This window comes from Pongo abelii, chromosome 19 (assembly GCF_028885655.2).
Source record: "Pongo abelii isolate AG06213 chromosome 19, NHGRI_mPonAbe1-v2.0_pri, whole genome shotgun sequence".
NCBI classification, from domain to species: domain Eukaryota; kingdom Metazoa; phylum Chordata; class Mammalia; order Primates; family Hominidae; genus Pongo; species Pongo abelii.
The window spans coordinates 42,679,459-42,701,451 of record NC_072004.2 but is presented as its reverse complement, the minus strand read 5'-3'; the positions used below and the strand labels follow the sequence as shown (position 1 = coordinate 42,701,451).

Below are 21,993 nucleotides of genomic sequence, written 5' to 3'. Positions count from 1 at the left end.
GGTAGGGTACTTGGATCATCTTAGTTTAAACTAGCCCCTTGCAGAATTGCCCTCACTGATTTGTACTTTTGTTAAACGTCTTGAGAGACGTAGCCATGTAGAAACTGCATTTCAGTTGCTGTCAAAACTTGTCAAGGAAGCAGCTTGACTCCTGTATAAGATTCCTCCAAGAAAGGCTTTAGGACTAACTGCCTGGAAAAATCGTCTTCCTGAAGAAATTACTATCCTTTTCTTTCTGATAATAAGAACTATGTAGTTTACCATATTTTCCCTCTTGCTCTGCCTTCTAGAAAGCTCAAGGCCAAACTGGATCATCACATACAGCTACTGTTATAGCTGTATAAGAAGTTTTGCTTCCTCTTTTTTGACCATGACTTTGTTATTTCATTAATCGTATCTATCTATTCATTTTCATGCATATGAATTATTTTTGGAAGGAGATGGGATATCAATAAAATAGGTATGAGGAGGAAAAAAGAGCGTATAGACAGATGACATCCTGAGTAACAGAAGTATGATGATAGCAGTCTTTCTTGAAAGAGTTGCAAAATACCTACTGTCCGATAGAACTTTCTGGGATGAGGGAAATATTTGATAATCTGTGCTGTCCAGCATGGTAAGTACTAGTCACATGGTTATTGAGCACTTAAAACGTGGCTGACGTGACTGACGAATTGAATTTTTTTGTTTTTGAGACGAAGTCTTACTCTGTCACCCAGGATGGAGTGCAGTGGCGCGATCTTGGCTCACTGCAATCTCCGCCTCCAGGGCTCAAGCGATTCTCCTGCCTCAGGCTCCTGAGTAACTGGGATTACAGGTGCACGCCACCACACCTGGCTAATTTTTTGTATTTTTAGTAGAGACAGGGTTTCACAATGTTGGCCAGGCTGGTCTCAAACTCCTGACCTCAAGTGGTCCGCCTGCCTCGGCCTCCCAAAGTGCTGGGATTACGGGTGTGAGCCACTGTGCCTGGCCTGAAGAATTGAATATTTAATTTAATTTAATTTAATTAATTTTTTTTTGAGATGGAGTTTTGCTCTTGTTGCCTAGGTTGGAGTGCAATGGTGTGATCTCGGCTCACCGCAACCTCCGCCTCCCGGGTTCAAGTGATTCTCTTGTCTCAGCCTCCGACATGTGCCACCATGCCCAGCTAATTTTTGTATTTTCAGTAAAGATGGGTTTCTCCATGTTGGTCAGGCTGGTCTCGAACTCCTGACCTCAGGTGATCTGCCCGCCTCCGCCTTCCAAAGTGCTGGGAGCCACCGTGCCCGGCCTGAATTTTTAATTTTAATTTAAATAGCTACATGTGGCTAGTGGCTATCATATTAGACAGTACAGCTTAAGGTGGAAAATAAATAAGTACTAGGTGGAAATTAGCTGTATAGAGCTTATAGAATTTATGATTATTAATTAATTAATTAATTAATTTTGAGATGCAGTTTTGCTCTTGTTCCCTAGGCTGGAGTGCAATGGCACGATCTTGGCTCACTGCAGCCTCTGCCTCCTGGGTTCAAGTGATCCTCCTGCCTCAGCCTCCCTAGTAGCTGGGATTATAGGCATGTGCCACCATGCCTGGCTAATTTTTGTATTTTTAGTAGAGACAGGGTTTCGCCATATTGGCCAAGCTTGTCTCGAATTCCTGACCTCAGGTGATCCACCCACCTCAGCCTCCCGAAGTGCTGGGATTACAGGCGTGAGCTATGGCGCCCAGCCTGAGCTTATAGAATTTAACCATAATTATTTAATCACAATGCCAGAACACTAGATTGAAATCAAATTCTCCTTCCCTCTTAACTGCTGGGCTTACTACCTCCAGATGCAGTCAGCTACACAATGAAAAGGGTTTTTCCCCAATAAAATAGCTATTATTTTTGTTTTGTAAAATTTTTTTTTTTTTGAGAGTCTCACTCTGTCGCCCAGGCTGGAGTGCAGTGGCACAGTCTTGGCTCACTGCAACCTCTGCCTCCCGGGTTCAAGCAATTTTCCTGCCTCACCCTCCCAAGTAGCTGGGATTACAGGTGCGTGCCACCATGCCTGGCAAATTTTTTTTTTGAGACGGAGTCTCGCTCTGTCACCCAGGCTGGAGTACAGTGGTGCCATCTTGGCTCACTGCAACCTCCGCCTCCCAGGTTAATGTGATTCTCTTGCCTCAGCCTCCTGAGTAGCTGGGATTACAGGCATGTGTCACTACGCCCAGGTAATTTTTGTATTTTTAGTAGAGACAGGGTTTCACCATGTTGGTCAGGCTGGTCTCGAACTCCTGACCTCATGATCTGCCTGCCTCAGCCTCCCAAAGTGCTGGGATTACGGGTGTGAGCCACCGCGCCTGGCCTAATTTTTTTTTTTTTTTTTTTTTTGTGACAGGGTCTCACTCCTTCATCCAGGCTAGAGAGCAGTGGCATGATCTCGGCTCACTGCAACCTCCACTTCCTGGGTTCAAGCAGTTCTCCTGCTTCAGCCTCCCCAGTAGCTGGGATTACAGGCGCGTGCCACCATGCCTGGGTAATTTTTTGTATTTTTAGTAGAGGCGGGGTTTCACCATATTGGCCAGGCCGGTCTCAAACTCTTGACCTCAAGTGATCCGCCCCCCTTGGCCTCCCAAAGTGCTAGGATTACAGGCGTGGGCCACTGCACCTGGCCTGTTTTGTAAATTTTTGATTATTAATAGATATTAATTGTTTGAAGCATTTGAATATATAAATGTATAAGGAAGAAATATTTCTGCTATCTTAGATAACTGTCATATTTGACAGTTCTTTCATGCATCTCTTTATGTGTGTCTATTTTGTATATATGCACACACACACACTCATCTTTATATTGTCTTTTTTTTTTTGAGAAGGAGTCTCGTTGTATCGCCCAGGTTGGAGTGCAGTGGCGCGATCTCGGCTCACTGCAACCTCTGCTTCCCAGGTTCAAGCGATTCTCCTGCCTCAGCCTCCCGAGTAGCTGGGACTACAGGTGCCCGCCACCATGCCCGGCTAATTTTTGTATTTTGAGTAGAGATGGGGTTTCACCATGTTGGCCCAGCTGGACTCGAACTCCTGACCTTGTGATCTGACCTCCTCAGCCTCCCAAAGTGCTGGGATTACAGGTATAAGCCACCACGCCCTGTCTTTTTTATTTTTTTTTTGAGACAGGGTCTTGCTCTGCTACTCAGGCTAGAGTGCAGTGGTGTGATCTTGGCTCACTGCAACCCTGAACTCCTGAGCTCTAGCAATCCTCCCACCTCAGCCTCCTGAATAGCTGGGACTACAGGTGTGAGCCACCATACCTTTTAATAATTTCAAAATTAAAGTAAGATACATGAAATTACAGTAAAACATTAACAGCATAACAAATTACTATAAAGTACACATCCATGTAACTAATACCCAAGTAGGACAGTGCCAGAATATCAGAAGCCCTTTTTAACCTAACCTTGGTTTTGTTTCATCCACTGATATAAATGAGAAATTTCATATGTTTGATTATTATTATTATTATTTTTTTGAGACGGAGTCTCGCTGTGTTGCCCAGGCTGGGGTGCAGTGGCGCGGTCTTGGCTCACTGCAAGCTCCGCCTCCCGGGTTCATGCCATTCTGCCTCCGCCTCCCAAGTAGCTGGGACTACAGGTGCCCACCACCACAGCCAGCTAATTTTTTGTGTTTTTAGTAGAGACGGGGTTTCATAGTGTTAGCCAGGATGGTCTCAATCTCCTGACCTCGTGATTTGCCCGCCTCAGCCTCCCAAAGTGCTGGGATTACAGAGGTGAGCAACTGCGCCCGGTCTGTTTGATTATTTGTTTGATAAATAATTGGACTTTCTATCTAAAGCTTCCAGAATAGTTTTTTCTTCATTATAGCACAGAAATTTTATAATTATGTGTCTAGCATGTATCTTTTCTAGTCAGTCCTGCTTAGAAACTGGTGAGCCATTTTAATGTGCAAACTCAGGCGTTTCATTAAGGCAGTTTTCTTCTAATATTTGTTAATCAGCGCCTCATGTATATATGTTCTCTTCTGGAATTTCTTTTATTTAACTGTTAGGTTTTCTGGGTTTATGTTCTAATTCTCTTAGCTTTTCCTTCAGATTTACATTTCTTTATATTTTTATCTTTGCATTAAGATATTTCTTCCACTTGTCCAGGCCAGTAATTCTAATTTCAACTCTGATAATTTACTCTTTCAATTCATTTTACTGACATTTTTTATTTAAAATAATATTTATTATTTCTAAAAAGTCTTTGTGTGTGTATTTATGTTGTAGTTAAAGCTTAAGTACTCGTTTTTTTTGTTGTTGTTGTTGTTCAGATTATCATCTGTGTCTTCCAGCGGCTCTGTTTTGTTAGGGTCTACCTTTTCTTTTCTTTCTTTCTTTTTTTTTTTTTTTGAGACAGGGTTTTGCTCTGTCACCCAGGCTGGAGTACAGTGGCGTGATCTTGGCTCACTGCAGCCTCTGCCCCCTGAGCTTAAGTGATCCTCCCACCTCAGCTTCCTGAGTAGCTGGGACTACAGGCACACATCAGCACCACCATGCCCGGCTAATGTTTGTATTTTTGGTAGAGATGAGGTTTGAACTCAAGCGATCCACCCGCTTGTGGCCTCCCAAATGCTGGGATTACAGGCATGAGCAGCTGTACCTGGCCTAAGGTCTGCCTTTACTAACTATCTTAGTGTTTATCCTTTCTCTGGCTACCAGATCCACTTAAGATCATTCATATTTTCTTTTGTTGTTCATTGAGTCTCAGGTCCAGCAATCGTGCAGTTGGTGGAAGATGCACTTGTCTTTCTCCCTGTGACCCAGCAGTAGGGAGGTTGTCAGTCCCTTGTCAGGGCATCAGGAGGAAGTCTCTCTGCTCTTTAGTCTCCTATGCTACAAAGTCTAGCGCTTTTCAAATCCCAAGGGCCAAGTTGGCTCAACCGTGTGTTCAGGATGCCCTTAGCTCTGTGGACTAGAAGACTAGGTCACTGGCACAGGTTAGTGTTGCCCTTTCTCCCTGGGCTTCATGGATCTCTGTGGTCCATGTGCTTTCTAACTCTGGTTCCCAAATTCTCATCTGTTTCAAGAGGGAGAAGATCTTTTTTTGTTGTTGTTTGTTTTTTTTCTTTTGAGACGGAGTCTCACTCTTGCCCAGGCTGGAGTGCAATGGCACAATCTCGGGTCACTGCACCCTCTGCCTCCCGGGTTTAAGCAATTCTCCTGCCTCAGCCTCCTGAGTAGCTGGGATTACAGGCATGCGCCACCACGCCCAGCTAATTTTGTATTTTTAGTAGAGATGGGGGTTTCACCATGTTGGTCAGGCTGATCTCAAACTCCTGACCTCAGGTGATCTGCCCGCCTCGGCCTCCCAAAGTGGTGGGATTACAGGCATGAGCCACTGCGCCCAGCCAAGAGGGAGAAGATCTTGTACCAACTCTAGATTCTGACAGAGCTTAAGTCTTCACTCACACCCTATGGACCCCTCCTACCTGTTTATCTAGAAGTGCATTAGAGTTCAGAATGGAGATGAGTGGGGTCACGTTCAAGCTACCATCTGCCCATGATATGGATCTATATTCTCAGCCTGTTTATAATGTAGGCTGGTTCACTTGGAAGGACCCAAAATGGCTTAGCAGCTTTTCTTTCCCTACTATTGGGTCTCTATATGAGCAACAAAGATTAGCCAAGTTCTTACCTAAGCAGAGGTAGTAAGAATTCTTTTCTTTTTTGAGTGCACTATCTTGCACCTGTAATTGTATGTCCGGAACTGAATTGACTGCCTTAGACAACTACTTTTTTTTTTTAATTTTTTTTCTTTTTTTTTTTAATTTTTTTTATTTATTATTATTATACTTTAGGTTTTAGGGTACATGTGCGCAATGTGCAGGTTAGTTACATATGTATACATGTGCTATGCTGGTGCACTGCACCCACTAACTCGTCATCTAGCATTAGGTATATCTCCCAGTGCTATCCCTCCCCCCTCCCCCCACCCCACAACAGTCCCCAGAGTGTGATGATCCCCTTTCTGCGTCCATGTGTTCTCATTGTTCAATTCCCACCTATGAGTGAGAATATGTGGTGTCTGGTTTTTTGTTCTTGCGATAGTTTACTGAGAATGATGATTTCCAATTTCATCCATGTCCCTACAAAGGACATGAACTCATCATTTTTTATGGCTGCATAGTATTCCATGGTGTATATGTGCCACATTTTCTTAATCCAGTCTATCATTGTTGGACATTTGGGTTGGTTCCAAGTCTTTGCTATTGTGAATAATGCCGCAGTAAACATACGTGTGCATGTGTCTTTATAGCAGCATGATTTATAGTCCTTTGGGTATATACCCAGTAATGGGATGGCTGGGTCAAATGGAATTTCTAGTTCTAGATCTCTGAGTAATCGCCACACTGACTTCCACAAGGGTTGAACTAGTTTACAGTCCCACCAACAGTGTAAAAGTGTTCCTATTTCTCCACATCCTCTCCAGCACCTGTTGTTTCCTGACTTTTTAATGATTGCCATTCTAACTGGTGTGAGATGGTATCTCATGACAACTACCTTTGTTTCCTTTGGCAGGAAGGCAGCAACAACTCATCTCCAATGGATTTTGTAAATACCAAGAGGACAGATTTCCCTTCAGAACATTTCAGTCATTCCTCAAAGTGGCTAGAAGCTTGTCAGCATGAATCAGATGAGCAGCCTCTAGATCCAATTCCCCAAATTAGCTCTACTCCTAAAATGTCTGAGGAAGCAGTAGACCCACTGGACAACTATATGGTTAAAACCATCGTCCTTCTACCATCTCCACTGGGGCAGCAGCAAGACATGACATTTGAGGCCCATTTAGATACCATAGCAGAGACAAACAGCATATCTTTAAATGAACCTTTCAGAACAGACGATCTGGTGAGAGAGGAGGTGGCACCCTGCATGGGAGACAGGTTTTCAGAAGTTGCTGCTGTATCTGAGAAACCTGTCTTTCAGGAATCTCCGTCCCATCTCTTAGAGGAGTCTCCACCAAATCCCTGTTCTGAACAACTACATTGCTCCAAGGAAAGCCTGAGGGACAGTAGGACTGAGGCTGTGCCTGAGGACTTAGTACCTTCTGAAAGTAATGCCTTCTTGCCTTCCTCTGTTCTCTGGCTTTCCCCTTCAACTGCCTTGGCAGCAGATTTCCCTGCCAATCATGTGGACCCAGAGGAGGAAATTGTAGAGCATGGAGCTATGGAGGAAAGAGAAATGAGGTTTCCCACACACCCTAAGGAGTTTGAATCGGAAGATCAAGCACTTGTCTCAAATGTGGAAGATATTCTGTCCACGTGCCTGACACCAAATCTAGTAGAAATGGAATCCCAAGCAGCTCCAGGCCCAGCAGTAGAAGATGTTGGTAGGATTCTTGGCTCTGATACAGAGTCTTGGATGTCCCCACTGGCCTGGCTGGAAAAAGGTGTAGATACCTCCGTCATGCTGGAAAATCTCCGCCAAAGCTTATGCCTTCCCTCAGTGCTTCGGGATGCTGCAGTTGGCACTACCCCTTTCTCTACTTGCTCGGTGGGGACTTGGTTGACTCCTTCAGCACCACAGGAAAAGAGTACAAACACATCCCAGACAGGCCTGGTTGGCACCAAGGACAGTACTTCTGAGACAGAGCAGCTCCTGTGTGGGTAAGTGCCCCTATGTCCTTGTGCCTCGTGAGTTCCATTACCCTGGACCTTCCCCTCCCATCCCTTCCCCACCCTTTCTTTTCATCATGTTCTTCTCTTTCTGCAGCAGCTGGCCTCCAGATCTGACCGCCTTGTCTCGACATGACTTGGAAGATAACCTGCTGAGCTCTCTTGTCATTCTGGAGGTTCTCTCCCGCCAGCTTCGGGACTGGAAGAGCCAGCTGGCTGTCCCTCACCCAGAAACCCAGGACAGTAGCACACAGACTGACACATCTCACAGTGGGGTAAGAAGGTTCCTCTCAAAGCTTGAAGGATCCCAGTGGGCTCTCTTCCTTGGAATTTAAGCTGAGAAGCTGCCAGAGGGCAAAGGGGACTCCTATCACAGGCTTATACTTAGAACATTTGTAAAAGCTGAGAATCTGGGCAGGCACAATGGCTGATGCCTATAATCCCACTGCTTTGGGAGGCCAAGGCGGGAGGACTGCTTGAGGCCAGGCATTTGAAACCAGCTTGGGCAACATAGCGAGATCCCATCCCTACAAAAGATTTTTAAAAAATCAGCTGGATATGGTTTTGCATGCCTCACTACTCAGGAGGCTGAGGCAGGAGGATTGTTTGAGCCCAGGAGGCTAAGGCTGCAGTGAGCTATGATCATGGGTAAGACAGTGAAACCCTGTCTCTTAAAACAAAAAAGCTGAGGATCTGGAAAATTCCCTTAGAGCTGTGGGTAGTCACTATACCCCTGGGGTACATCAAAACTTTCCAAAGGAGTGCAAGCAAGGAAACTTTTAAAGGAATTGGTTTTTAGATCATCATCTTCCACATGTATTCTTTTTCTTCGTTTTCTGCATTGGTAGACTATATTTAATATTTTAAGAAAAATTATGAATAAGCCTAAAACATTTTTTAAAATAATTTTTAATTTTTGTGGTTACAGAGTAGATAAATATATTCATGGAGTCCATGAGATGTTTTGATATAGGCATGTGATGGTCAATAATCACATCATGGAAAATGGAAAATGGAGTATCTGTATCTGTCCCCTCAAGCATTTATCCTTTGTGTTACAATGTTACAAGCAATCCAATTATACTCTTTTAGTTTTTTTTTTTTTTTTTGAGACGGAGTCTCACTCTGTCACCCAGGCTGGAGTGCAATGGCGTGGTCTCAGCTCACTGCAACCTCCGCCTCCTGGTTCAAGCAATTCTCCTGCCTCAGCCTCCTGAGTAGCTGGCACTACAGGTGCATGCCACCCCACCCGGCTAATTTTTGCATTTTTAGTTGGCCAGGCTGGTCTCGAGCTCCTGACCTCATGATCCACCTGCCTCAGCCTCCCAAAGTGCTGGGATTACAGGTGTGAGCCACTGCGCCCGGCCCCTATTGTTTATGTGAAGAAGATTTCTCAGTGTTTACATCTGTCAGAATGGAAAGGAGTTAGCTGGCATGGTGGCTAACCCCTGTAATCTCAATACTTTGGGAGGGTGAGGTGGGAGGATCGCTTGAGCTCAGGAGTTCAAGACCAGCCTGAGAAATGTGATGAAACGTCATCTCTACAAAAAAATACAAAAATTAGCTGGGTGCGGTGGTGTGTGCCTGTAGTCCCAGCTACTCGGAAGGTTGAGGTGGAGGATCACTTGAGGCCAGGAGTTCAAGGCTGCAGTGAACTGAGATCTTGCCACTGCACTCCAGCCTGGGCAACAGAGCCAGACCCTGCCTTAAAAAACAAAGAGTCATGAATTGTTGCTGAACCATTTCTTATTGCTGGAATTATAGTAATCCACAGATATATGAACTAATAAGGGGAAGGAAGCTCCATCGATTTCATTAATAGGTGATTCCCAATTAAATTTTGCTGAGCGTGTTTATTTTATTAGAAATTATATTACAGTGACTAATATACAACTGATTAAAAGATTTCTCTATCCAAAAGAAAGCTTTTTCACTTTAAAGCCTTCTGGTCAAAGGAATTTAAAGGAAATTTTAATTTAAATTTAGATGAACTTTTGTTGTTGTTGCAGAGATGAAGGTTAATAACAGATTTTATTTTTATTTTTTGAGATAGTGTCTCGGTCTGTCACCCAGGCTAGATAGTACCATGTTGCGATCAGAGCTCACTGAAGCCTCAGCTTTCTTGGCTCAGGTGATCCTCCCACCTCAGCCTCCTGGGTAGCTAGGACTGTAGGTGTACGCCACCACACCTACCTAATTTTTTGGTATTTTTAGTAGAGATGGGGTTTTGCTGTGTTGGCCAGGCTGTTCTCAAACCCCTGGGCCCAAGTGATCTGCTAGCCTTTGCCTCCCAAAGCACTGGGATTACAGGTGTGAGCCACTGTGCCCAGCTAATAACAGACTTTAAAGCATACAAATATATTACATTAGGATGAAATTCTGAGAAAAATAAAAAATATATGTTCAAAGAGAAAAAGGGACGACATAATAAAATTTCTGACTGCTAAGAAGAGCTTTTTCTTGTATTTTTAAAAGATAACAACTAGGTATCTCATCATTTTGGTGTATGTAGTATTTATGCCACTGGATATATTTAAGAGTGATCTAATAATTTTATTTTAGGCTGGGCTCGGTGGCTCACACCTGTAATCCCAACACTTTGGGAGGCTGAGGCGGGCGGATCACCTGAGGTCAGGAGTTCAAGACCAGCCTGGCTAGCATGGCGAAACCCCTTCTCTACTAAAAATACAAAAATTAGCCGGGTGTGGTGGAGGGCACCTGTAATTCCAACTACTTGGGAGGCTGAGGCATGAGAATCGCTTGAACCCGGGAGGCAGAGGTTGCAGTGAGCCGAGATCGCGCCACTGCAGTCCAGCCTGGGGGATAGAGTAAGACTCTGTCTGAAAAAAAAAAAAATTATTTTAAATTGTCAATATTGGTAATATGCTGGACATTACAGCCTTTGCAACAATTTAAACTTAAGGGTACTTAGTTTTTGCGGGAAATATTAGAGGAAAGTAGCTAAAAGACTACTGGTGGCCCAACGTGGTGGCTCACGCTTATAATCCCAGCACTGTGGAAGGCTGAGGCCAGCAGATCACTTGAGGCCAGGAGTTTGAGACCAGCCTGGCTAACATAGTGAAACCCCTTCTCTATAAAAAATACAAAAGTTAGCTGGATATGGTAGTGCACTCCTGTAATCCCAGCTACTTGGGTGGCTGAGGCATGAGAATCGCTTGAACCCAGGAGGCAGAGGTTGTAGTGAGCTGAGATCGCGCCAGTGTACTCCAGCCTGGGCAACAGAGTGAGGCTGTCTCAAACAACAACAACAACAACAATGTTCTAGAGGATTCTGTCACAACACAGGCCTAGGAAGGAAGGGAATGGTGGCAGGTGAAGGAATTGATAGCACCTCACCATTGTGGCTGTTGAGATAATAGGTGGCTGCTGCTAAGAAGAGATGGTCCCCAAATGTGCAGAGACCTCCTTTGAGTTGAAAATATCCTCAAAGTAATGACCTTACCATTTGCTAAAAATCCTGGAAACCATAAGCTCTGTGTTCCTCCAGCTGTTCAGTTTCCCTCCTGTTTTATTATCTTTGTGTCCTTTCCTCTTGTTCTTGACCTTGTTTCCCATCCCTGAATCTGCCATGCATCCTCTTCCCCTGAAGCTTGCCAGGTCCCTTTGTAGGCCACTGAAGCAGAACCAAAGAGGGGAAATGACATACCTTTAGCCATTCTCCATCAGCATGCCATGTTCTTGCTGCCTGGCTGCCTCCTTCACATTAATCTCATCACCTGCCTGACTGTCCAGCTGAGCACTATGTGAGCCCTATCCAAGCTCATGTGCTACTCTGTGCCTTATTTCATGATGCAGCAGTGAATGATAACTGCTTTGCTGGGGAAGGGAGCCATGAACTCCAAGAAATCAGCAGTGCTGCTCCAGTAGTAATTTTTCCCCCAGATGATGGCTGCCTTGCCTCAGTAATGAAGACTCTCACTTTTCTCTTAGAACTTGTCTTCTGGGGTTCTACTGCCTTTGAGATCATACCTACTTACTCTAGGCATACTATGAGTTTTATCTATCCGACCCAGGATAATGAGCAGACAATTAAGAAAGTAAAAATGATGAATAAATACCTAAGAAGGTTAGCATTATTGGCAATAAAAAATGCAAATTGAACAGTGAGATGCCATTTTCTTGTGACTCAGTAGCAAACAATAAAATAGGTAATGCTGGTAAGCATACTCTGTTTATCTGTAGGATATAAATTGGTTCATCCTTTTTTGTTTTGTTTTTTTTTTTTGAGATAGGGTCTCGCTCTGTTACCCATACTGGAGTGCAGTGGCACGAACATGGCTCACTGCAGCCTCCACCTCCTGGGCTCAAGGGATCCTCCCACCTCAATCCAGCTGAGTAGCTGGGAATATAGGCATGTGCCACCATGCCTGGCTAATGAAAAAAAATTTTTTTTTTTGAGACGGCGTTTCACTCTTGTTGCCCAGGCTGGAGTGCAATGGCGTGATCTTGGCTCACTGCAGCCTCACCTCCTGGGTTCAAGCGATTCTCCTGCCTCAGCCTCCGGAGTAGCTGGGATTACAGGCACGTGCCACCACGCCTGGCTAATTTTGTAGTTTTAGTAGACATGGGGTTTCTCCACGTTGGTCAGGCTGGTCTCGAACTCCCGACCTGAGGTGATCCGCCCGCCTCGGCCTCCCAAAGTGCTGGGATTACAGGCGTGCACCACCGCGCCCAGCCTTTTTTTTTTTTTTTTTTAGAGATGGGGTTTCACTGTGTTGCCCAGGCTGGTCTTGAACTCCTGGACCCAAGTGATCCTCCTGCCTCAGCCTCTGAAGGTGCTGGGATTACAGGCATGAGTCACTGTGCCTGGCTAAACAAAGAAATTTTTTACCTACCTGTGGATTTTTCTTTCTGACTTGGCTTCATTGAATTGAGAACTTTGCTTCTGCTTTTAATAGGAAAGGTGGTTGAGTGTGGCAGGAGCACTTTGGAAGTCCGAGGCAGGAGGACTGTTTGAGGCCAGGAGTTTGAGACCAGCCTGGGCAACATAGCAAGACCTCATCTCTACAGAAGATAAAAAATAAATAAAATAGGAAAGGCTCCTGTAACTCACTGGGTGGGAGGAAGAATGAGGTGCTGGTGGTACATGTTGCCTACTCAAAAGGAACAACTTGGCTGGTCATGGTGGCTCACCCCTGTAATCCCAGCACTTTGGGAGGCCGAGGTCGGTGGATCACTTGAGGCCAGGAGTTCAAGAACAGCCTGGCCAACATGGTGAAACCCCGACTCTACTAAAAATATACAAATTAGCTGGGTGTGGTAGTGCATGCCTGTAATCCCAGCTACTTGGGAGGCTGAGGCATGAGAATTGCTTGAACCTGGGAGGTGGAGGTTGCAGTGAGCCGAGATTGTGCCACTGCACTCCAGTCTGGATGATAGAGCAAGACTCTGTTTCAAAAACAAACAAAACAAGGAACAACTCTGTTTTTCTGGCTAGATAACTAATAAACTTCAGCATCTTAAGGAGAGCCATGAGATGGGACAGGCCCTACAGCAGGCCAGAAATGTCATGGTAAGTGTTGATACACCACCACTGGGTCTCCTGTGAAGATCAAGAATGGAGAATCCTGGGTGGTTAGTAGATGGTGATACTAAGCCGTGGTGGTGAAGGGAGGTTTTCAAACCTTTGTAAAGTACGTCTCCTTATGCGGAGCTTGGAATTGGGGTTAGCGGTTTTCTTCCCCAGTGCCCCTGTTTCCTGCTTAGTGACTTTATTTGACTTTTGACTATATTTAATCTCACCTACCCATTTTTTTCTCTACAGCAATCATGGGTGCTTGTCTCCAAAGAGCTGATATCCTTGCTTCACCTATCCCTGTTGCATTTAGAAGAAGATAAGACTACTGTGAGTCAGGAGGTAAGCAGCATGAAGATGGAGGTGGAGGCCTGTGGTGGGACTAAAAGCCATAAAGAGGAACCAGACACATCAACTGATTCTTATCATATAGTCTCGGCGTGCAGAAACCTTGGTCTCTTGCTGTTTTGATTTGCTGAAGAAATTGAGGGCAAAGCTCCAGAGCCTCAAAGCAGAAAGGGAGGAGGCAAGGCACAGAGAGGAAATGGCTCTCAGAGGCAAGGATGCGGTAAGGTGCCAGGCATTTGTTCTTGGATGTGGGAGGTTTCCACCTCAAGGTTCCTGCAGGAGCACAAATGCACTTTAGACACAGATGGGTGGCCTAAGAACTGCCTGCCCTGGGCAGTAAAGAACTGATCTATTGAGGTGTCAGATGGTTACAGCTTTTTGTGCTGGCTCCCCTGTTGCCCACTATGTCCTTGCAACCTCTTCCCTCAATAGGCAGAGATAGTGCTGGAGGCTTTCTGTGCACACGCCAGCCAGCGCATCAGCCAGCTGGAACAGGACCTAGCATCCATGCGGGAATTCAGAGGCCTTCTGAAGGACACCCAGACCCAACTGGTAATTTAACGGCATTTTCTTTCCTGGGGTCTGTGCTGACAGACGGGGAGGGTGGTTGCATACTCCCACTTTGCTGTATCCAAAGGGAAGGGGCTCCCGCCTGGGCAATCTTTCTTTTGTAGGTAGGGCTTCATGCCAAGCAAGAAGAGCTGGTTCAGCAGACAGTGAGTCTTACTTCTACCTTGCAACAAGACTGGAGGTCCATGCAACTGGATGTGAGTATTTGGGGCCATCATAACTAATTCCTTACTCACATCAGGTCCTGTTAGGAGCTTTGCCTCAAGTGTGCTCTACTGACCTGCTTGCTTCCCCTGGTAGTATACAACATGGACAGCTTTGCTGAGTCGGTCTCGACAACTCACAGAGAAACTCACAGTCAAGAGCCAACAGGCCCTGCAGGAACGTGATGCGGCAATTGAGGAAAAGCAGGAGGTACAAACCAAAAGTGGGGACTACTTAGGCTTGGTTTCCTTCCTAATGTGTGATACCATTAGCCTCTTACCCTGGATCTGTTTTCTTTTCACCCTGTGGGTTTGGAGGCCAGCCAGTAAGGTCCCTTAGCTGTAAGATGGCCTTAAGCCCAGTTTTTTCCTTTGCCCTTCAGCATCTTTACTTCAGCAACTTTTCTCCTGTCTCTACTTTTTCCTGAGGATCAACCTTATTTTCTGCAATGTTGATGCCCAGGAGTAAGGTAGTTTTCTGTCTTGTCCAGAAAGAGAAGCTGGACCAAGTCCTGGGATTATTGATTCAGGAGGAACTATAGGAGGAAAACCATCTTTTCTTCCTAGGTTTCTAGGGTGCTGGAACAAGTCTCTGCCCAGTTAGAGGAGTGCAAAGGCCAAACAGAACAACTGGAGTTGGAAAACAGTCGTCTAGCAACAGGTGTTTGTGTGTGTGTGTGTGTATGCACGCATGTAAGCATTTGAGCCCTGTTAAGGCTTGGAGTGTGGCACTAGAGCAAGGAAGTACTCAGGAGCACTTGCTTTGGAGCAGAAGTTTGGGGAGTTTCTAGCCTGGTGACCGCATGGTGTCATTAGGATACTTTTGTTCTAGATCTTCGGGCTCAGTTGCAGATTCTGGCCAACATGGACAGCCAGCTAAAAGAGCTACAGAGTCAGCATGCCCATTGTGCCCAGGACCTGGCTGTGAAGGATGAGTTACTCTGCCAGCTTACCCAGAGCAATGAGGAGCAGGCTGCTCAGTGAGTTCCTAACAGGGTACTGTGGCAGTAGGCATCCAGGATTTAGTACCAAATGGGATCTAATATGTGGTCTCTGGCAGATGGCAAAAGGAAGAGATGGCACTAAAACACATGCAGGCAGAACTGCAGCAGCAACAAGCTGTCCTGGCCAAAGAGGTGCGGGACCTGAAAGAGACCTTGGAGGTAAGGAATATGGCTTGGGCCAAGGGAGTTGGTAAGCCTCAGGAATGTGATTCTTGCCTGATAGTGTTGAGGTAAGGTTTGAGACTGTGAACTAAAAAAAGCCTCTGTACCCAGGGCACTAAAATTCTCCCTCCCTGTCTTGCTCCTTCTCTTTTCTTCCCAGTTTGCAGACCAGGAGAATCAGGTTGCTCACCTGGAGCTGGGTCAGGTTGAGTGTCAATTGAAAACCACACTGGAAGTGCTCCGGGAGCGCAGCTTGCAGTGTGAGAACCTCAAGGACACTGTAGAGAACCTAACGTAAGTTCTCTAACTTTCTGTACTTCCCCCTAAGTGCTTATTTTTTCTCAGGAACACTTCTAGAAGCCAAAATCTCCAAGAAGAGAACTGTGAGTGTTGAGCCTCTTGTTTCTCTCCTTTAATGCAGCTCTGTGGGGATTTGGGAGAGGCGTTCAGAGAAGGTAATTTGGTCTTTGGTCATCTTCCCTGTTCCTTATTTCAGGGCTAAACTGGCCAGCACCATAGCAGATAACCAGGAGCAAGACCTGGAGAAAACACAGCAGTACTCTCAAAAGCTAGGGGTGCTGACTGAGCAACTACAGAGCCTGACTCTCTTCCTACAGACAAAACTAAAGGAGAAGGTAGGATCCTGGGGTTCCTTCTCTTCTCTTCCAATTGTATCTTTATTTTACAGAATAGTCTTCCTAAAACATTACTCTTTTTCTAACTGTGACCTTATATGACTTTCAGTTACCTACAGGACCTCATTAGCCTGTTGCTCAAACCTTTCTTCCCCTATCTCCTACCTCCCTATTATGAACACTTTGCCCCAGCTAGACTGCCTGTATGCTACACACATGTCCCCATTTTTATCCCCAGAACCCAGACTCTGGCTGTTCCCATATTCATTCTCTTCTTTCTTCAAATTGGAAATGCCTTTTCTATTAAAATCCTCCCTTCCGACCTGGGCAACATGGTGAAAACCATCTCTACAAAAAAATACAGAAATTAACCCAGGTGTAGTGTTGTGCACCTATAGTCCCAGCTATCTGGGAGGCTGAGGTGGGAGGATCACCTGAGCCTGGGAAGTTGAGGCTGCAGTGAGCCATGATCATACCTGGCTAATTTTTTTGTATCACTGCACTCCAAACTGGGTGAGAGTGAAACCCTTTCCCCCCCCAAAAAAAGAAATCTTCCCTGGTTTACCTTCTTTGAAATGTTCCCAAATCAAATCATGTGGACCCGGTGATCTTTTCTTCTGCCATATTTCTCATGAACTTACTCTCCTTTTGTATTTGTATTAATTTTCCTTGGATACCTGGTCTCTTCAACCAGACTATGTTTCAAGAAAGCAGAAATATAGCCTTCTTTGGCCTCCCTGCAGTGTGCACTAAACAATAAATGGTTGACATCATTCAGAATACAAAGGTAATTAGCTTATTCAGCAGATAAAGGCACAACAAATATCCTAAAATCTGGCAATTGCTTATGACCTGATCCTCTTCCCCAACTGGGTACCGAGCACAGGAAATGCCAACAAATCTACAGTTTAGCATGGAAGACAAACAGATGTAAATTTGTCATCTTGACTTATGATCATGGTAGAGGTCTGCATGGACCACTGTGAGAGATAGAGAGGGGAGCACCACTTCAGCCTTCGAGAATTAGGATGCCTTCTCAAAGCAGCTGACCTTGGGTACAGTCTTGAGGTTTAGAAGTTTGTGGGGCAGGGGAGGGTATTTAGGAAGTCCCACTAGGCAGAGGGAATGGTGTATGAAAGTTTCATCTGACTACATATGAGAGTCGTACGTAGAAAGTCATGCACATAGTACATGATGTGTTCTTTTTTATAGTGTCTACCTTATAAAACCTGGGTTAGGTGCTGGGACTAGAGGATGAACAAGGCAAGATGCTGCTCATATGGAATGCATCAAGTCTGAGGAATGGGAAGCAGCTCTTCATGGCTGCAGCATGAGAGCTATGTGGGGCAAGGCAGGAGACAACACTGGAGAAGTAGGCAGGAGGCCAGATTTTGAAGGCTTGAAATAATGGCAGTTTTATAGGCGGTAGAAAGGAGAGGATGGAATGAATGGATTCAATAGATATTTAGGAAGCAGACGCAGTAGAACCAATTTGATGTAAGAGTAAGTCAGAAGAGTGAATGATGATCCTTAGATTGCTAGGAAAGAGGGCCCAGCAGGTCAGCTGTGTTAGTGTGTGGAGACTGCGGTTAGTGACACCTCCGGGTCATCTCTGTGCCCAGGGAGCACTTCACCTGTGTAGCAGGAGGGATAGCAATAGGAAGCACTTCAATTCCCCACAACTCAGACACCCAGACGGGAGGGCAGAGGACCAAAGCTGAAAGGAGTAGAGAGCCTGAGAGAGAGATGAGACTGAGGGGAGGTAGTGGTGACACAGGCTAACTAGTCAGCGGGAGAGACCTAGACCAGGGGGGCAGAGAAGGTGGGAGAACTGGAGAGAGGATCTAGCTAGGAGGAGAGGGAGCAGGCTGAGAAGGAAATGCTCTGGGTAGGAGAGGCAGACTCCAAGGAGAAATCCAACAAGTAGAGGAGGATTTGGGACTGGAAAAGCTGAGGTCCAGGTGGGAGAGCTGAGGAGGGATAGAACAGAAGAAGTTGAGTCATGGGGTTTCAAGTATGCGGAAAGGAGCAAAGATGTTAGAAAAGGGTCGAAAGGGCACATCCTGGAGTCCCAGGTAGCAGGTCGAGGATGGCAGGGGAAGAGCCAAGGAGAAGAAGCAGAGATGTTGAGCGGCTCCCGCCTTGTCTGGCCTTACTTGTGCGCAGCCAGTTAGCAGCTGCAGCCATAAGCACAGCTACTTCAGAACTGAGGCCAGCAAGCTTTTCCTATAAATGGCCATATAATAAGTATTTTTGGCTTTTTGGGCCATATGGTCTCTGTCTCAACTACTCAATTCTGCCTTTGTAGTTCAAGAGCAGCCATAGATGATACGTAAATTAATGGGTCTGGCTGCGTTCCAATAAAACTTTATTTACAAAAATAGTTGGCAGGCTAGATTTGATCTGTAGGCTACAATTTGCTAGCCTTCCCTTTCCTTGCTCTAGAATAGTAAATAGAGGAGTAGGAACAGACTTCTGATAGGGTGGCACAGGGAAAATGGTGAACTCAGCTTCATACATACTAAGTTGACAGATTGACTGTGGAACCTTCTGGTAGATTCTTCACAGGCAGTTAGCCTTTGAGTCTGCAGACTGGGAAAAAATCCAGTTGAGAGAGGGATGGAAGAGTCATTCATGTGGAAGGGAAGTTTGAAGTAGATGTTTTTGTGACGCTCCCAAGGCAAGGCCACCCTGGGAATGAATTAGAGTAAATTTAGGGCCAAGGACTTAACCCAGAGGATCCAGCAGTTAAGGAAGGACCTGTGAATAGAGAAGAAATAACCAGAAAGGTGTGGGGCCTGCCTTTAAAGGAGAGAGACTCATGTCCTGGACGCTAAGAAAAGGAAGTTTCTAAAAGAACAATGTGGTCATCAATATCAAATAGGTCAGGTAAAACAAGAGCTGAAATATATGCATTGCATTTGAAAGTAAGGCTGCCATGGGTGAACCAAATGACAAGAATTTAGGTGGAATGACAGGGGAGAAGCCTGAGTGTAGTGGGCTGGGGAGTCAATAGATGGTGAGAGTTATAAACAAGAAGTACAGGCTTCTTTTCTTTTCTTTCTTTCTTTTATTTTCTTTCTAGAAAAGGCAGTAGCTAAAAGGGGATTTAAGGTAAGAAGAAGGGTTTTGTTTTGTTTTGTTTAGGTTTGTTTTTAAAATACTGCTGTTTTTGTGGGAGAGGCTTAAGAATATAAACATGTTCAGAGAAAGGCACTAATGGAGAAGTTGAAGATAGAGAATTGAGATAATAGGTGGAACAGCATTTTGGAGGAGATGGCTGGGAGTTACCTGGAAGCCCAGGAGTTCACTAGACCTGAACAGCAGCTATTTTTTCTTCTTTGCCCTTAGACTGAACAAGAGACCCTTCTGCTGAGTACAGCCTGTGCTCCCACCCAGGAACACCCCCTGCCTAATGACAGCACCTTCCTGGGAAGCATCTTGACAGCAGTGGCAGATGAAGGTTAAAGGCCCTGGGATTTGGGGGTGGGAAAGTTGTGACGCTGCTCCTGACATCTTCAGCTGTTGAAGATGTCCACCAGCGGGCTTGTCTATCTTACCCTGGCTTCCATTATGGTAGACCCCTGCCTGGATCATCAGAGGGGCCCTCTCGCATTATTGGTTTTTCTCTTAGAACCAGAATCAACTCCTGTACCCTTGCTTGGAAGTGACAAGAGTGCTTTCACTCGAGTAGCATCAATGGTTTCCCTTCAGCCCGCAGGTTAGGAGGGGCTCCAGGGATCCTGCCTCATTTCTAGAAAACCTGGTGGTGATGAGTAAAGACGAAAGCAGTGAGAAGTGCTTTGCTCTAAAAACCTCAATTCTACTTGGGCTCATTTTATTTCTGCCTTCTGGGATCTGTAATGTTCCAGACATTCAAATCCTGTGGGTGGGGAACACGGATAAGAGTTGTGGAAATGATGGCTATATACTCCTTCCTTCCAGGGCTGGAAGGCTAGACCTCTATCTGGCACTTTCTCTTTCAGAGACCCCAGGCATGGAGGAGAGCCTGGCAGAAATGAGTATTATGACTATTGAGCTTCAGAGTCTTTGTTCCCTGCTACAAGAGTCTAAAGAAGAAGCCATCAGGACTCTACAGCGAAAAATGTGAGTGGGATGCAGTTTTGGTGACAGAGGGACAGTGAGACAGCCTCTTATGCCAAGGGTCCAACTGGCCCCTGAAAGGACAGGAATGTTGCTGTATTCTTCCTTCCTTCAGTTGTGAGCTGGAAGCTAGGCTGCAGGCCCAGGAAGAACAGCATCAGGAAGCCCAGAAGGCAAAGGAAGCAGACATAGAGAAGCTGAACCAGGCCTTGTGCTTGCGCTACAAGGTGAAGGAGGGACCTAGAAGTGGGGCGATGAAGAACTGGGGCAGCTCTGCTGGCCCACTGGGAGCCATTATCTCTCCAGGAATCTGGGTGGTGGGGATTTTCCAACCACTGCCCTAGTTTTGCCCTTCCTGGGGTCAGACATTTCACATATCAGCTATGGGCTGACCTATCTTCCCAGACCCACCCAGGAGAGAAGTCAGGAACTCTAGCAGAGCTCTCCCAGCACTGAAATGTGCCTTGCCTGGCTTGGCCCTGAGGGAAGAACTGGTGTGATAATCAATTGGTCCCATGTGGGCTAAGCATGGGTCAGGCACTCTCTCCTACCTCCTGGCAAGGGCTGTGAAGAGACCAGCTCTCCATGTGTCTTCTCACCTCCCTTTCCATCACAGAATGAAAAGGAGCTCCAGGAAGTGATACAGCAGCAGAATGAGAAGATCCTAGAACAGATAGACAAGAGTGGCGAGCTCATAGTATGTTCACCATCATGCCCAGGCCTTTGCCTTCTGTGTTACTGGTCAGCCAGGATCCCAAATATGAGAAATGGTTTACTTTTGTTCACCACATGTTGTCTATCCTTATGTCCTGTTGGACACCTCTCCATTCTCATTCCCAGAGCCTTAGAGAGGAGGTGACCCACCTTACCCGCTCACTTCGGCGTGCGGAGACAGAGACCAAAGTGCTCCAGGAGGCCCTGGCAGGCCAGCTGGACTCAAACTGCCAGCCTATGGCCACCAGTTGGATCCAGGAGAAAGTGTGGCTGTCTCAGGAGGTGACTCAGAGTTAACAGAGAAGCTGGACAGCAGGTGGGGACCCCAGGCTGTACCCCTGTTGATCTGGACATATTTCTAGGTGGACAAACTGAGAGTGATGTTCCTGGAGATGAAAAATGAGAAGGAAAAACTCATGATCAAGTTCCAGAGCCATGTAAGAATGTCCATGCCATTCCAGGGCCATTTCCTACCATCGTTAGCAAATGCCCCGCCATGTTTCCCCTGTCCTACCAAGCTTGCTCTTTTATGCATAGGACTTATAAAATCTGTTTGCTTTCTAGCGAAATATCCTAGAGGAGAACCTTCGGCGCTCTGACAAGGAGTTAGAAAAACTAGATGACATTGTTCAGCATATTTATAAGGTATAGGCAGGAGGGAGGTGATATCACTAATGCACCTGGTACAAGGCCTGGCCCAGGAGGTACTAATGAGCACAGCCCTGGTTCCCAGCCTGTGCTGAGAGCTGGGCCTGAATCACTATTGCAGGCTTCTCTGTGGTGTCTGTTTTCTCCCCTCTAATTCAGTGGCTGCCTCCTGGGGCTGGGAGCCCTGGGCCTTAGGTCTGTGGTCCTGAGCTGCGTTTTCTGCCTCTCTTCCCAGACCCTGCTCTCTATTCCAGAGGTGGTGAGGGGATGCAAAGAGCTACAGGGATTGCTGGAATTTCTAAGCTAAGAAACTGAAAGCCAGAATCTGCTTCACCCCTTTTTACCTGCGATACCCCCTTACCCCCATACCAAGACCAACTGGCATAGAGCCAACTGAGATAAATGCTATTTAAATAAAGTGTATTTAATGAA

At 45.9% G+C, this 21,993-nt stretch overlaps 1 protein-coding gene across 10 annotated transcripts in view; it reads left to right on the top strand.

The window, feature by feature from the left end:
- Positions 1-21,993, top strand: part of SPAG5 (sperm associated antigen 5) — a 22,990-nt gene extending 997 nt beyond the window's left edge. For 2 of the 10 annotated variants that reach the window (XM_024235011.3, XM_054536516.2), the window contains exons 3-24: positions 6,541-7,628; positions 7,738-7,912; positions 13,096-13,170; positions 13,423-13,515; positions 13,607-13,741; positions 13,954-14,073; positions 14,196-14,288; positions 14,392-14,505; positions 14,862-14,955; positions 15,127-15,274; positions 15,355-15,457; positions 15,621-15,754; positions 15,957-16,095; positions 19,447-19,558; positions 19,730-19,816; positions 20,082-20,202; positions 20,315-20,426; positions 20,816-20,896; positions 21,040-21,195; positions 21,276-21,350; positions 21,478-21,558; positions 21,797-21,993. In XM_024235011.3, the coding sequence (XP_024090779.3) occupies positions 6,541-7,628; positions 7,738-7,912; positions 13,096-13,170; positions 13,423-13,515; positions 13,607-13,741; positions 13,954-14,073; positions 14,196-14,288; positions 14,392-14,505; positions 14,862-14,955; positions 15,127-15,274; positions 15,355-15,457; positions 15,621-15,754; positions 15,957-16,095; positions 19,447-19,558; positions 19,730-19,816; positions 20,082-20,202; positions 20,315-20,426; positions 20,816-20,896; positions 21,040-21,195; positions 21,276-21,350; positions 21,478-21,558; positions 21,797-21,868 (3,408 nt within the window). In that variant the 3' untranslated portion in view covers positions 21,869-21,993. Of the gene's footprint in view, positions 1-6,540; positions 7,629-7,734; positions 7,913-13,095; positions 13,171-13,422; positions 13,516-13,606; positions 13,742-13,953; positions 14,074-14,195; positions 14,289-14,391; positions 14,506-14,861; positions 14,956-15,126; positions 15,275-15,354; positions 15,458-15,620; positions 15,755-15,956; positions 16,096-19,446; positions 19,559-19,729; positions 19,817-20,081; positions 20,203-20,314; positions 20,427-20,815; positions 20,897-21,039; positions 21,196-21,275; positions 21,351-21,477; positions 21,559-21,796 lie in introns of all 10 variants that reach the window. The other 8 variants (XM_024235010.3, XM_054536515.2, XM_063718556.1 and 5 more) reach the window with 4 other exon arrangements.